General features: G+C 45.3%; 1 protein-coding gene across 7 annotated transcripts in view; it reads right to left on the minus strand.

Annotated features, from left to right (window-relative positions):
* Positions 1–16,794, minus strand: part of WRN (WRN RecQ like helicase) — a 281,559-nt gene that overhangs the window by 136,477 nt on the left and 128,288 nt on the right. For all 7 annotated transcript variants that reach the window (XM_073543508.1, XM_073543546.1, XM_073543535.1 and 4 more), the window contains 3 exons: positions 14,806–14,874; positions 6,246–6,328; positions 4,922–5,028 (listed from right to left, as the gene is read on the minus strand). In XM_073543508.1, coding sequence (XP_073399609.1) covers positions 4,922–5,028; positions 6,246–6,328; positions 14,806–14,874 — 259 coding nt within the window. The remainder of the gene's footprint in view (positions 1–4,921; positions 5,029–6,245; positions 6,329–14,805; positions 14,875–16,794) is intronic.

Below are 16,794 nucleotides of genomic sequence, written 5' to 3' on the forward strand. Positions count from 1 at the left end.
CTATGCTGACAGCTGACACCCGGCTCTCAGTGCTATGAGCGGTACTTGAAACCGCTCCCGGTACTTTAACTCCTTAAATGATGCTTAAATCATAACACCCAAAAACAACTGATCCCAGAGAAATGAGGCCAGAGCATCCCTGACATGCAATCCATATACCCATCTCAATACAAGTGAAATACAAGTACTAATAAATCACAATAAATTACATGCAGAAGAGATGATTGAAGCACAAGGTACAACGTAATACTAATAATTTTGGATCACTAGGATCTACACAGTTACATTAGTGTGTCCTGTTCATCTCCTTACCATCTTACCTTTATCCTATGGAGAATTAGAATTGTTTGAGGATTAGACAAACCAATGAGGATATTACTGCATTAGCACTTAATCTATAACCTTAATAGTTCTGCATTATTCTGACATTCATAGCTATGGGCATTCCTGTTCTTTTCTGATATATTACATTACATTTACTACCTATGAGCTATGAGATTAATTGTTTAAATTTGTTGTGTACCCCCCTTTTCTATGGAGGCTTGCTTGCCCTATGTTTTTATTAGTCAAATATTATTAATAAAATATTACAGTTTTTAACTTCCAAGTTGGGTATCTCTTGTCCATTGACTATTGTCGCTTTGAACTATAAAGTTCGATCACTACAAAGGCAGTTTGCATTTTTCACTCAGCAACATCCACTCCTACTTGTTTATGGAAAACACCAATGGAGTCAAAATTGTGACTACATCTGTAGATAAATTCTCAAACGGTTATAATTTACAAAATGGGGTCACTTGAAGAGGTATTCTGCTCTTCTAGTACTTAGGGGCTCTGTATATGGAGTCCACAAACTATTATGGAAAATTCTGCGCTCCAGTATGCCGCCTGTATAACAAGTACCGCTTAGCCATATAGCGAGACTGGGGAGAAATGGAGAGCTATTTGCCAACCTTTAACCCTCAGAGGAAATCAATTTAAGTTGGGCAGACAGACATCTATTACGGTGGATGAAATCACAGACAGAAACTAACTACACTCTCTCTTGTGGGACGTTTCCACTGTTTAGGCACATCAGGATCTCTCCAAACATGACATGGCCTCTGCTAACTATTCCAGCAAATTTTACATTCATAAAGTCAAATGGTGCTCCTTCCCTTCCGAGCCCTGCCGTGTGCCCAAAAAGAGGTTTAGAGGTTTTCCCCTACATATGGGATATCAGCATACTCAGGAAAAATTGCACAACAAATTTTAGGGTCCATTTTTTTCCTGTTACCCTTGTGAAAATAAACAAAATTGGTTCTAAAGTAAAAATTTTGTGACAAAAATTCCTGTGAAGCATCTGAAGGGTTAATAACCTTCTTACATGTGGTTTTGAACACCTTGAGGGGTGCAGTTTTTAAAATGGTGTCACTTTTGGGTATTTTCTGTCATATAGGCCCCTCGAAGTCAATTCACACGTGATGTGGTCCCTAAAAAAATGTTTTGGAAAATTTTGTTGGAAAAATGACAAATCGCTGGTTAACTTTTAAACCTTATAATTTCCTAACAAAAAAAAAATGTGTTTAAAAAATTGTGCTGATGTAAAGTAAACATGTGGGAAATGTTATTTTTTAACTATATTGTGTAATATAATGCTCGGATGTAAAGGCATAAAAAGGTTTATTATTATTTTTCACAGATAAACGCAAGTTATTTCTAACAAATTTTACCACTATCATAAAGTACAATATGTCACAAAAAAACAACCTCAGAATCAATGCAATCCGTTGAAGCGTTCCAGAGTTAATAGCACATAAAGTGACACTGGTCAGAATTGTTAAATTTGGTCTTGTCATGAGGATGAAAACAGGTTTGGGGGTTGAAGGGGTTAATAATTTAATTCTCTCCTGTTTCTGGGACTTTCGGTTCAGTGGACGGTCCTATCAGTGACTGACAGCTTTTGTTCTATAAGTGTGCATATAGAGAGACAGCTGTAAATCAATGATGGGACAACCCACTGGACCAAAAATCCCAGAAAAGCAGAGAATTAAATGATTTGCGACCTGACGCCATGGAAGATCCGAAGAGCTGTTTGCACATGTACATGATGTCGCTGGGTTACTTCTACCCACCATGCGCACATGGTGAAGATGACTGGAGGCAGAAGTGCACTATTTGACACGGACTATGCAGACTAAATGGCATCACTTAGCCATTGCTATACAAACTTGAGCAAGGCATGGTACTGGTGCACTACCCAACTGTGATATATAGGAGTATCCACTAATTGGTATAATGGACTTCCTATTTTGTGTCCATAATTCTACTATTTCTACTATTATGAACTGGATGTGATTTGCTTTTACGCTGATGTACTATGGGCTATTGAATTTCCTCCTGCACTTTTTTCCTCCTTATTGGACCTTTACTACATGTATACATGAATATTCTTTTAAACATTTTTTCAATAACAATTTATTTTAACTCTTGGTGGCTTGTGGCTACTCCAACAATAGTTTTCTTGGTTATGAAAGGGAGTAGGAATACTCCACCTGTCAGGAATTTATTTTCAATGGTAGGGTGAACGTAATACATTGGTTTGTTCCTAAGCTGCAAAAATAAGCTATATGAATTTTTGGTCAGTAATATTTACAGAGCTGTCCCTGGTGATTAAGTAAATTTATGAAGACATTGGTGGAGTGCCACCACTTCTTGTGTTCACGGATTGCAAAAGTAGCTGAGATTTTGACCACCATGAGCTGATACTTACTGCCTATTTTGAAGGAGCTCTGAATAGCTGCACCCTGAAAGGGGTTGTCCAGTCGCAGTCACTACAGACTGCGGAGTAATGGCGGTGTGTGATGTACACAGTTACAATTCCCCTGTATGCCCTATGCAAATGAGCAATTTGCTTTTTTGCAAATTATGCGCTGACTGGTCTCACCCGATTTCTCTCGATAGAAGAGTATTGACAGAAATGCAGGAGTCTAGTTGGCATGTGACCGCACGTATGTAAACACACAAACCAATAGCAAATACAGTCATAAGGTCAAACGCCAAGTAAAAACAATTTTATTAGTATATTAAAAATATACAGACAAACATGCATAGAAAAGGGCTGGAAGATGAAAAAAAGGCTATATCAACCACATACAAAAAGCCCGAGGTAGGTATGTCACAAGGGAGTAGCAATAAACAACAGAGTATTGTGAATACATCAGTCACTCATAATATTGTGCCAAAAAGTAATGGATGTAAGGTACCCATGCAGGCAAACTTGCCATACCCCAAGCAGAGTCACATCCATCTAACAGGTGAATACCATTAATGTTGATCAAAACATGAAAGTATACAGGTACCTTGTGGGCAAAAGAACAACCCTCCCGGACAGACCTACCAACCCCAACGCGCGTTTCGTACCTTGCCCACAAGGTACCTGTATACTTTCATGTTTTGATCAACATTAATGGTATTCACCTGTTAGATGGATGTGACTCTGCTTGGGGTATGGCAAGTTTGCCTGCATGGGTACCTTACATCCATTACTTTTTGGCACAATATTATCAGTGACTGATGTATTCACAATACTCTGTTGTTTATTGCTACTCCCTTGTGACATACCTACCTCGGGCTTTTTGTATGTGGTTGATATAGCCTTTTTTTCATCTTCCAGCCCTTTTCTATGCATGTTTGTCTGTATATTTTTAATATACTAATAAAATTGTTTTTACTTGGCGTTTGACCTTATGACTGTATTTGCTATTGGTTTGTGAGTTCACATTGCAGTTGGTCTTTTCTCTGTCCTTATTATGGTGGATATGTGAGATTGTGGCTGCGTCCATTACAATAGTTTTATTCTTCTTATCCACTATGTTCATTGGACTATTCACGTATGTAAACAGCATACAAGATTAGGCGACAGGGAATATGTGGGAGTGCGTATAACACACAGTGTCACAATTTGGCAGTCTGAAGTCATATAGATACTGCAGACTTTGCTTCTTAGACCGGACAACCCTAAGTGGTTAAAAATATCATATTTTGGGAAAAACTGAAGTGGTAAAAGGAAACGCAGGCCAAAACTAAATACATTTGCCATATATTTTGTGCACTTTAATTTAAAAAAAATACGGACTGAACGTTTAAAAATAAAATTATAATGCTTAAATCAATGGATTTGGAGAAATAATTAAGCCCAGTAATACGTAGCACTTTTGAGAGGTTACGTAAATTAATGCTGGAGTGGAAATACTAAACCAAGGTGCCTAGAACTTTTGCTGCACCGAAACTTAACAAGGCGAGTGGTTAAGCCATTGTGCTATGTGTAATCATGCAGACTCTACTTAAAGGACATACAGACCTATGCGGCGCCGTATTCCTGCTTTTTCTCTCCCATAGTACTGGTACACAACAATGTTTGCTGGCTAAGGCCAGGTTTTAGCATAACATTTTTTTTTTTTTATGTAAAGGAACATTTTCTTGGCTGCTGCAGACAATTTCTGCGAATATCGCGTGACTGCTGCAGCCAACCAATTTCATCAGTGGTCCTGTGTACCACTAAAGCCAGTGATATGCTGGAGCATTCACATGACTTATACAAGATCAGACTGTTACAGAAGGTCAGAGGGAAAAACAGAACAATAGCCATGAAATGAGCAAATAGACATGAAATAAATTATTTTAGCTCTATTACTGTCTATGTGAAGTTTTTTTTATTCTTTCAGACAACCTCATTATGCCCCATATAGCAAGCTGAACAGAAATGCTATCAAATTTATAAATCTGCTTTATGAAAAGTCTGGAACTATTTTGGCCAAACAGCATCTTCATTTTGATGTAGAGTTCACGTACTAAATGTGTAGAACACAGTGGCATCTGAAAGAAAGTCTTTACATTCATTAGAAAACTTAAAACACTGGGGACAGTGTATAGTTCCTACCGAAGGAAGTAATTTCTTGAGCTTTCCAAGGCACCGATAAGCACTTCTGAAATCATGTCCCCATTCAGAAATGCAATGTGCCTCGTCAATGGCAATGAGGCTTAAACCTACAAAAGAGATAAAAGAAAGGGTGTTTGTTCTGCATTCATGGAAAATGAAGACTACTAGAGAGAATTATGGATTTCTGATGAATTCAGAAGTATTCCATCCTTAAAACTGACAGAATTAAAGTGGTTGTCCAGAGAAAATAAGTTTTCACAGGAAAACATGCCGATCAGTGGGTGTCCCACCGCTGGGCTAAGCACAACTTGTCAGATCGGGGAATTTCTATTCCTAACGAGGAACTTTAAGCTCAGTTACAATATGACGCGGCAGGTCAGACGCTAGACCGCCACTCAATTCATTCTCTATCAGGGTGCCAGAAAAAGCAGAGTTCAGAGCTCGACAGCCTCATAGGGAATGAAGAGCAGTGACAAGGATGCGCACTGACCCTCCATTCTAACAGGGATAAAAGTTCCAGCCATTGATCTCATCACTTCTGAAAAATTAACAGACTGTTGAAAAAAAGAGGTAATGCTCCACAACGTTAGACATGGCCCATTCACAATTATTTTTTTTAGATGTGTTGCTGCCAACAATTTCTAAATGAATTTTCTAAAACTGGCTATACACCTTACATGGCTTCAGACAAACAATGTTTCACACGACAGCCATCTCAGCAGACACTCCCATACACAGGAGTGCTTGCACGAAGGACCCCAGGTAGCAAGGTATCAATTTACTCAGCTTCCAAAGACCTACATGTCTATATAGCCAGTTAGAGGGGATGATCGTACTGACAGTTTACCTTTAAAGGAAAACTTGCGCCAGGTTTATGCTTACCAATCTCAGCATAAAATACAGACAAAGTTCCTGATTGCATTGGTGTATGATTTACTGGGTTTCTTGCAGTAGTTTTAACATTACAAAATCAAAATTTCAGCTACAGCACCTCTTCTACTCCACAATGAGCTTCCTAACACTGCTCATGCCATTGATTGACAGCTTGCTGCCTGAATCCTGTCCTAAGCAGAAAGCTGCCAATCATTGAAGAGAGTTAGGGGGGCCTTGGGCAAAAAGCAATGAATATTAAGACCTACATAGCAGAATCTCATCACTGAGAGGACCAGCAGAATTGCAAATGATAAAAGTGTTTTATCAAAACTACAGCAAGAAGTTTATTAAATGACCAAAGTGTACAAATGGAGAAGTATAAAACTGGCTACTAATTCTCTTTAAAAGCTAAAGATGAGAAATTCAAAAATTAAGGAAGAAAATAGCATACCATAATTTTTATCTAGCTCTTGAAGCAAAGAAATTCCACCAGAACAAAATTCAGGTGTTATATAAATCACTTTAAACTTCCCTCTATAAAATAGAAAAAAACAAGACAGATATTCAGCAAAAAAAACAAACAAATTATCTCACCACACATTATATTATAGAGCCAACAACACACTTTGAAAAAAGCGGTCTACACTTTTTAAACATTTTATTGAGAGAGGGTATTTAAGCAAGTAACTAACTGCTATATAAAAATCAATAAGCTGTAGAAAGCTGAAAGGAAGGGTAGGAGCTAACTCCTCTCCTGGAGTGTATAGTAGCTTGCAAAAGACTTTTTACCTATTTTGTTACATTATAACCTGTGTTTATTTTACAACCTGTGTTTAAAATAAATATTACCAGATTTGTGTGTGATGTATCAGTACTAAATAGTCTAAGGGTACCGTTAAACTAAGCGATGCACCAGCGATCCCAACAACGATACGACCAGGTAAGGATTGCTGGTGCGTCACTAAATGGTCGCTAGTAAGCTATCAAACAGTGAAATTTACCCAACGACGCAGAAAGATCTCTGCGGGATCGCTGGGGTGTCGCTTAGTGTCATACAGCAGCGATTCTGACGACTCCCGCCCGCGTCCATGATTTCTGAGACGCTAACGAGGTCGTTTGTCGGTTTCAAACACAGCGATGCATGCTGGCCAGCGGGACACTAGTGATCAAAAAATGGCCCAGGACATTCGAGCACGATCAGCGACATCGCAGCGGGGGCCTGGTCTCTGCTAAGTGTCACACGTAACGAGATCGCTGGCAAGGTCGCTATTGCGTCACAAAATCCGTGACGCATCAGCGATCTCGCTAGCGATCTCGCTTAGTGTGAAGTACCCCTAAGTTGGTGAAGTGAAATGAGAAAAATCTAGGCCTAAATTAAATTTATGGGGTCAAATAACTAAAACAGGATTTTTGGGTTGCTTACCGTAAAATCTGTTTCTCGGAGCCTTCATTGGGGGACACAGAGACCATGGGTGTATAATGCTGCCACTAGGAGGCTGACACTATGCACAAAAAAAGGTTAGCTCCTCCTCCGCAGTGTACACCCCACCGACCGGCAGGGAATTCCTCAGTTAGTGAGAAAGCAGTAGGAGAAGTAACAGAATAGATTGAAAACAGAACAAACAACTCAACTGTAACCAATCAACCAAAGTAAGAACAGGAGTTGTAGAACATGGGAGGGTGCGGTGTCCCCCAATGAAGGCTCCGAGAAACAGATTTTACGGTAAGCAACCCAAAAATCCTGTTTTCTCGTTCGCCTTATTGGGGGACACAGAGACCATGGGACGTCCCAAAGCAGTCCCTGGGGTGGGAAACAAACTTCCTTCAGGCCAGTGGACTCACCACCGCTGCCTGCAGAATCCTTCTACCTAGGCTGGCGTCCACTGAAGCGTAGGTGTGGACCCTGTAGAATTTCACAAACGTGTGAACCAAAGACCAGGTTGCAGCTTTGCAAAGCTGCAGCGCGAAGGCTCTGTGGCGTACCGCCCAGGAAGCACCCACTGCCGGGTAGAGTGCGCTCTGATCCCCGGAGGGGCCACTCGATGCTTAACCCGGTAGGCCTCCAAAATTGCCGATCTGATCCAGCGAGCAATAGTAGCTTTGGAAGCTGGGTGACCTTTCCGCGCCCCATCTGGAATGATGAAAAGAGAGTCTGTCTTTCGCAAGGAAGACGTCCTAGACAGATAGATTCTCATCGCCCTGACCAGATCCAGCTTGTTCAAGGACCGCTCCCGAGGGTGAGTTGGACTCGGACAGGACGGCAGAACAATATCCTCATTGAGGTGAAAGGAGGACACAACCTTCGGAAGAAAAGAGGGCGGAGGCCGCAGAACTACCTTGTCCTGGTGAAGTACCAGGAAAGGAGAGCGGCAAGAAAGAGCCACCAATTCCGACACGCGCCGGATGGAGGTGATGGCCACCAGAAAGGCTAACTTCCAGGAGAGAAGGGAAAGGGAGACTTCTCTGAGAGGTTCAAAGGGAGAGCCTTGCAGAACCTCAAGAACCAGATTAAGGTCCCATGGATCCACGGGCGCTCAATACGGAGGAGCCGTGTGAGCCACGCCCTGAAGAAAGGTTTTGACCTGAGGGCGGGAGGCCAAAGTCTTCTGAAATAAAATGGACAGCGCCGAAACTTGACCCTTCAAGGAACTGAGAGCAAGCCTCGCATCCAGCCCTGCCTGAAGAAACGCCAGAACGGAAGGGAGGGAAAAGCACATAGGCGCGATGTTATTGGCCTCACACCAAGTGAAATAGGCCTTCCAAGTACGGTAGTAAATTTTGGAAGATGATGGCTTCCTGGCTCGGATCATGGTATGAATTACTCGACCGGAGAATCCTGCTCGTTTCAAAACCTCGGTCTCAACAGCCACGCTGTTAAATTGAGCGGCCGAGAATTGGGGTGGCAAATCGGACCTTGAGACAGCAGATCTGCCCTGTCTGGAAGCTTCCAGGGGGCGTCCGCGAGAAGGTTGACAATGTCCACGAACCAAGACCTTCTGGGCCAATTCGGGGAGATGAGAATGACTGGAATTCCTTCTGCTTTGATCTTCTTCAACAGCTTGGGAAGAAGAGGCAGGGGAGAAAACAGGTAGGGGAGCTCGAACTGTGACCAAGGAATGGCCAGAGCACCGGAGCCAACTGCGAGAGGATCTCGAGCTCTGGATACAAACTGTGGGACCTTCCTGTTGAGGCGAGAAGCTAGCAGATCTACGTCCAGGGTTCCCCAACGACTGCAGAGCTGAAAAAATACCTCTGGATGTAGGGACCACTCTCCTGCCGCGAGACCCTCGCGGCTGAGAAAGTCGGCGGCCCAGTTGTCTACGCCGGGAATGTGTACAGCGGAGATTGTCGGTACCGAAATCTCTGCCCACTGAAGGATCTTGGACACTTCTGCCAGGGCTGAGACGCTCCGTGTACCTCCTTGGCGGTTGACATATGCCACCGCTGTAGCATTGTCTGTCTGAATCCGGACAGGCAGGCCCCTGAGGAGCCTCTCCCAGTGGACGAGAGCCAGATGGATTGCTCGTATCTCTAGGACGTTGATCGGAAGAGCAGATTCTTGAGTCGACCAACGACCCTGAACAGTGTGATTGCGGAACACTGGCCGAGGAGGCTGGCATCCGTTGTTACAATCTGCCAGTGAACAGGAAGAAAAGACCGCCCCAAAAGGATGAGAGGTGACGTCAACCACCAGTTGAGTGACCGCTTGATCCGGCATGAAAGACGAACAGGGCGATACAGGGACAGAGCCGACCTGTTCCACCTCGACAGAATGGCGTGTTGGAGAGGTCTAGCGTGAAATCGGGCAAAGGGAACTGCCTCTATCGCCGCCACCATCTTTCCCAGGACCCTCATAGCTGTTCGGAGGGACTGAAATCGTGTGGTCTGCCGCGATCGTACAGCCTGCTGCAGGGAGAGAATCTTCTCTTGTGGGAGAAAGACCCTTGACCGACGAGTGTCGAACAGTAGGCCCAGAAACACAAGACGTTGAGTAGGGACCAGACAGGACTTTTTCCTGTTGACGATCCACCCGAAATCGGAAAGAGTGTCCAGGACGATCGTCAAACTTAGGCGTGCCTGTTGGAAAGAGGGAGCTTTGATCAGAATATCGTCGAGGTACGGAAAAAGAACGAGACCTCTGATCCTCAACAAGGCCATCAACGCAGCCATGATTTTCGTGATGACTCTGGGAGCGGTGGCGAGACCGAAGGGCAGCGCGACGAACTGGTAATGTTCCTGGCGAACCGCAAAACGCAGGAACTTCTGATGTCCGGAGAATATGGGGACATGTAGATAGGCATCTTGGATGTCTATCGAACACATGAATTCCTGCTCCTCCATGGAAGCGATTACCGAACGAACCGACTCCATCCGGAAGTGACGAAGACGAACTCTCTTGTTGAGCAGCTTGAGATCCAAGATGGGTCGGAGCGCCCCGTCTTTTTTCGGCACGACAAACAGGTTTGAATAAAACCCTGTAAACCGCTCCGATTCTGGAACAGGCACAATCACCCCGGAACTGAGGAGAGAGTCGATGGCCGTAAAGAACCCCGGGATCAAAGCTGGATCTTTTGGAGGACGGGCTTCGAAGAAACGATCCCGTGGAAGAGAGACAAACTCTATCTTGTATTCTGACGATACAACCTCCCTGACCCAAGCGTCCTCTACGGAGGCCAGCCAGACGTCCTTGAAGAACAGGAGTCGACCTCCCAATTGGAAGGGACCCTCGGGAGTCCGAGGATAGTCATGCTGATGTGGGCCGTCCAGATCCGGATCTGGATGGTCTGCCCTGCGAAGAGTGGGAGCGCCAGGAGGGAGTGGGTCTGAAGGAAACTTTCTTCCTATCTTGGCGTGCCTGCGGTCTTTGTTGGTTGGAGGAGGTCTCCGCCGTATTGAAACGGCGGTAAGCACGAAAGGGTCGAAACTGACACCTCAGTGGGGGTCTGCGAGGCTTGGACTGAGGCAGGAGAGAACCCGTGCCTCCGGTGGCGTCCTTAATAATTTGGTCCAATTGGGATCCAAAGAGGCGCCCTCCCTGAAAAGGCAGATTAGTAAGAGACTTTTTAGATGACAGGTCCGCCTGCCAGGCCTTGAGCCAAATTGTACGTCGGATTGCCACAACGTTACTTGACACCTGAACTGCGCAGGATGCGGCATCCAAAGAAGCAGAAAGCAGATAATCCCCCGCATGGGAAATCTGATTGGCAAGATCGGCCAAACAATCTGGTTGTGCTTTCTCTAGGATACCCTGACGAAGATTCTCTGCCCAAGTGGCTATGGCTTTTGCTGCCCAAGATGAAGCAAAAATTGGGCATACCGCCGTCGAAGCCGCTTCGAAGGCAGACTTCGCTAGGGATTCTATGATCCTATCATTAGAATCCTTAAGAGACGCCACACATGAAAGCGGGAGAACTGTGTTATTAGAAAGCCTGGACACGGGCGGATCGACCGAGGGAGAGGCAGACCAGTTGTCCGTGAGCTCTTTAGCAAACGGGTACAGAACGCCGAGACACTTCCCCCGTTGAAAGCGTCTGGTCGGATCCCCTCTTTTCCTGGTAAAAATCTTTCCAAACTCGGAATGTAAAGGGAATACCCTGGAGGGTGTTGAACGAAACCTCCTGATCTGAGGATTTCGCATGGGGGTCAGCAATGTCGAAGGTCTGATGGATCGCTGCAATGAGGTTCTGCACAGTAACCCTCATGTTCGCATCCTGGTCCGAATCCAGCTCTAAGATCCCCTCAGATGACCTGTCCGAGAGCGCTTCACCTGACTCGGGAGAGGAGGCCCGGGAGGGAGGCTGCCGAGAAGGACTATGTGGTGACATGGGGCGAGGAGAGGATTCCGGCTGGAGATCCTGCCTGGGTCTTTTGCGACTAACGCTGGCCGACTCAGATGGAACCTCTTGAGGCCTGCTGGACCCTGTAGAGGTGTCCAGAGGCAACTTATCCAGGACGGCTACTAGGGACTGAGACACCCTTGTGAGGTCTGCCACTGACTGTGATAGAGACGAGGCCCAGCCAGGCATGGGGGTTCACTCTCGCCTGGGGCCCTAGATGGCTCCTGGGCGGCGTCAGGTTGAATAGGATTGCTACAGTCCAGGCAGAGGGAAGTGGACTGACCTGAGGGAAGTTTGCGATTGCAAAAAGAGCATGCAAAGAACTTGACGAGAGTGCAGGAGGGGGCCGCAGGGCGGTTACGGTCAGATTTGGAGTTAGACATAGTGAAACCTGAGGTAGTGCCGGAAGGTTGGGGGACAGGGTGCAGAGAAGGGTGTCAGCCTGCAGGTGCAGAGCTACTCACGGTCCGGTGACCCCAAAGAAGAAGGTATCCACCTCTCTGCAGCTGCAGGTCAGAGCGATATCTGGCTGACAGGCCCAGGGAGCGATATCCGGCTGACAGGGGCGTCCGGCTGTGCGGCTGCAAGATGGCGACCGCCTGATAGGAATCAGGGAAAAACGCGCTCCCAGGGGAAGGAGGGCGGAGCTAACCGCCTGCTGAATCCGGCACCGCCCCTGGCCAGAAACAGGCTGAGAAGAGCGGTGGGAGGGCCTGAAACGGGCGGGAGAGAAGCCCGCTTAGTAGAAAGGGGCGGGGGGGTGTGGCCGCGATACAGGAGTAGGCCCGAACTGAAGCCGGGGCCTAAATTAATCGCGGCGGCCGCCTGTCAGCACAGGGGCGGCGCGGAGGAACCGCAACATGAGCGCTGCCGGGGAAAAGACCCCTGTCCGGGATAGGGGCAGTGGCTGACCACAAAAAAGGCTGCCTGGATGCGCGGGACGGCCACGGAGACCCGCAGTGCTACCGCATCCTAGCTCCAAGGGAATCTCTCCTGACCAAGTCCAGAGACGAGTGGGGATCTAATACTCACCCTGTCCCGGGCCCGAACCCTGAAAATAAAGGTACCTTCTGATTGAAGCTTGTCTGCGTCTCATCCGACCGACAGGCTCTGGCAGGCGAGTGGGTGGGAGACGGACGACCAGGACTCTCAGAAAAGCCGACACGTATACATGTTGGCGTCCGCCCGGAAGGCTGCTGGTCCTGGTGCAGAGAGCTGCGAGGATACGGGGCGGCAGTACGCGCCGTACTCGCAGCCTCTTCGTGGGACTACAGAGGTGACTATTCACCCTGTATCCCTCCGGAGAAACCTGAAAAGGAACGACGCACATCGAGGTAGATATGGGTCTAATGAAAGACCCATGTCCACCTCCTACTGACACTAAGCTAAACTAAGGAATTCCCTGCCGGTCGGTGGGGTGTACACTGCGGAGGAGGAGCTAACTTTTTTTGTGCATAGTGTCAGCCTCCTAGTGGCAGCAGCATACACTCATGGTCTCTGTGTCCCCTAATAAGGCGAACGAGAAAAATTGCCATGTGCATATGTATTCACCCCTTTTGTAATTAAGCCCATAAAAATTTCTGATGCAAGCAATTACCTCCATAAGTCACATGCTTAGTGAAAGAAAGTCCAACTGTGTGCAATCTAAGTGTCACATGGTCTGTGAGTATATACGCACCTTTTCTGAAAGGCCATAGAGGTTGAAACACCATTAAGCAAGAGGCACGACTAACCAAACAACACGATGAAGACCAAAAAGATCTCTAAAGTCAGGAACAAAGTTGTTGAAAAGCCCAGACCTTAACCCATTAACGAACTATGATGTGCTATGTCCGTAATAGGTCGCCTCCCACTCTTTGACACGGGCTCCGGTGATAAGCCCGCACCTTTTCCAACACACGACAGCTGATCTGATCAGCTGTCATGTGCCCCTAACAGCCGTGGGTGGAACTGCGATCCACCCACAGCTGTTAACTAGTTAAATGCCACTGTCAATCTCGGATAGCGGCATTTAAATCACGCAAACATGATTCGTGTCTTAGTTACGACCATCAGCGCCCGTGTCACATGAACATGGGTCGCCTAGTGGTTGGCATGAAAACCCAGTGTCTGCAGGAGAACCCTGTGTTTGTCATTGCCAAACTACTATGAGCGCCGCTGCATTTTTATTACACATAGGAGGGCTGCACATAGCTCGACGCGCAGAAAATAAGCCCTCACCCAGACCCAGAAAAATAAAGATGCTATGGGTCTCGGAAAACGGCACCAGATTTTTTTTATACCTTTGGTATCAATGAATTCGTAATGACCTGGGGAATTAAAATGGTGGGTCAATTTTAGCATTTAGTGAACATGGGAAACAAAACAAAAAAAACAAATTAGAATTGCACTTTTTTTGCAATTTCACTGCATTTAGAATTTTTTTCCCGATTTTCAGTACATGAAATGGTAAATGCAGTGGTGTTGTTCAAAAGTAAAACTTAACCCGCAAAAAACAAGACCTCACACGGCCATACTGGCGGAAAAATAAAGTTATAGCTCTGGAAACAAGGGGAGCAAAAAATGGAAATAGCCCTGGTCCTTAGGGGGTTAATCCAATTGAGAATCTATGGTCAGACTTGAAAATAGATGGTTTCCTCTGGTGAAGAGCAAACTTGATGGAGCTGGAGCAGTTTTGTCTTGAGGAATGGGCAAAAATCCCATTGGCAAGATGTGGAAAGCTCATAGAGACTTATCCAAAGCAACTTAGAGCTGTAATTGCCACAAAAAGAGGCTCTGCAAAGTACTGACTTGGGGAAGGGAAGAATAGTAATGCACACTGAAGTTTTCAGTTATTTTCTCCTATTTGTTGTTTTCTTCAGAAAAAAAAGGATATCAAATATTCACAGTTGTAGGCATGTTCTTGACAAGAACTGAAATTCCAGGTTTTGAACTAGCAAAACACGAAAAAAGCCACCAGGGTGAATACTTTAGCAAGCCAGTGTAACTGCTGTGCACACATGATCAGGAACTAGAGGTCGGGCTCCATGGAAACAAGCTGTACATTATGCAAAATCAAAGCTATTATTTCAGGAGAATGACAGTAGATTGAAAAGCAAGTCAGTTACGAACTTGCTTATATGGTCTAGCAAACAAACAATTTAATGACATGAGAATTCTCCTCTAAATACTTACCCTTTCACTTCAGGCAGGATGTTTTTAGATTGTGCAGATCCAAGGAAACAGGCAGGAATATTTGACATCCTAATGTTAAAAGAAAAAACATATGCCATACCAAGCAATACCATATGTTTAGTTTTCAAACTGTTTTTTTTATTAACAGAATATCTATTTTAAAACTTTTAATAACATGTTCTATTCCATTGATCCTGCAAACATTTGTACAATATACTGCGATACCTCCTTTGTCTGACAACTTTAATGCCCATGATCTCCAAATATATTATGACATCTAAAAACTTAAACTGCAACAATTACTGTATTTTTCGGCTTGTAAGACGCACTTTCCCCCAAAAAATTTTTTGGGGAAAATGGGGGTGCATCTTAAAATGCGTATATACCTTACCGGTACCGTTGCTGCAGGCCGCAGGCTGGGATGAGGGGGTGTCCGGCGGTGCTGCTGTGGGTGTCTCCGTTGCTGTCAGGGCTCTGCCGACATTTTGTGAAAGGAAAGAGTCCCAGCAGTTCCATGGTTTCCTGTGCGGTGGACTCTGGGAAAATGGCCGCCGGGGCGGCACATGCGCAGATGGAGATCTCGGCACCAAGAACATGGAAGATGAAATCTCAGTGCTGAAATCTCATCTCCCGAGATCTTTATGCCGAGATCTCCATCTGCACCGGCCCTGGCGGCCATTATCCGGAAGTCCACCACACAGAAAACCATGGAACTGCCAGGATTCTGGCCTTTTGCAAAATGTCGGCAGAATCCCAGCAGCACCGCCGGACACTCGCAGCACCGGAGACACCTGCAGCAGTGTGCCGCACAGCGGACCACCTCCTCATCCCAGCCTGCGGCCTGCAACATCACCCCACTCCTGCCTCCTCCAGCAGCGACCCCGCTTCACCGCAGCCACCACCCCGATATGCAATAAGACGAATGGATTATAACAACAACCATTTTAATAAAAAAAAAAAAATTCCTATTTTTCTCCTCAAAATTTGGGGTGCGTTTTATAATCCTGAGTGTCTTATAATCCAAAAAATACTGTTGGCTCTGATTGCAGCAGGCTTAGATTCTGAGCCTTCTCCATACACGCGCACCCAAAATACAGTAGTATGCAGCAGAAGTCAGCAAGAAGTTAAGCATGTAAACAGTGTCTAACATAAAATGTCCCTTGCCCATAAGCATCTAACCATAGGGAGGCTTCAATTCTTCTAACACAGGACCAGAAACTAAACGCTATGCTTGACTGGGTGGTGTCAGACATTAAGAGTGTAACTCATTGGTCGGAATCTATAGATTCTTGAGACAAGTGATAAATTACATCCATTGGCCAAACTGACTATCTTATATGTTTAGGTGAGTCCCTCCTTCCTAAAATCAGATGTTGGGCGCAAAGTAGAATTGGCATGTTGACTTGCCTGATCCTTTATTCTCAAAAGGGCACAACTATGCATGTGTGTCGAAAGTAGTTATATAAGGAGGGTGGCCACATTTAATATTTATTTTAGTCCCAAGAATACAAATTATTTAAGCATGCTGACGAGGACAGCAGACAGATCTATGCTTTGGAGACATAGAATAATGGTTGTTGGACAATAGGGTTGACTGTATAAGTAATGCAACTCAATGTTAATATATTGATCAGTTAGGGAGGTCCTGATGTTGCTGTGAATGGGCTGGAGGAATGCAAAAACATACATCTAAAATCAAATGAAACACATGTGCAGGTGCACACTGAAAACACACAGAAACACAAATATGGACAAACTCATTTTGGATTGCATTACTGCTATATTTAACAATAGAAATATAAATATGAGGCTCTTAGTGCTCATTTTGATCAAACTATCTCAGCCCACTTGCCTGGGTGAGGTGGACGCATACAGGACAATACACTAAGAAAGGTGGGGTCTCTGCTTGATGAAGGATGGGACACAATACTGAAACTGTTTTTTGAGGGCACCGCTGTGACTGCTGAAGCCATGTTATTAGAGAAGTAA

The sequence above is a fragment of the Dendrobates tinctorius genome, unplaced genomic scaffold (assembly GCF_039654945.1).
Source record: "Dendrobates tinctorius isolate UK_male_01 unplaced genomic scaffold, ASM3965494v1 ptg000011l, whole genome shotgun sequence".
Lineage (NCBI taxonomy): Eukaryota > Metazoa > Chordata > Amphibia > Anura > Dendrobatidae > Dendrobates > Dendrobates tinctorius.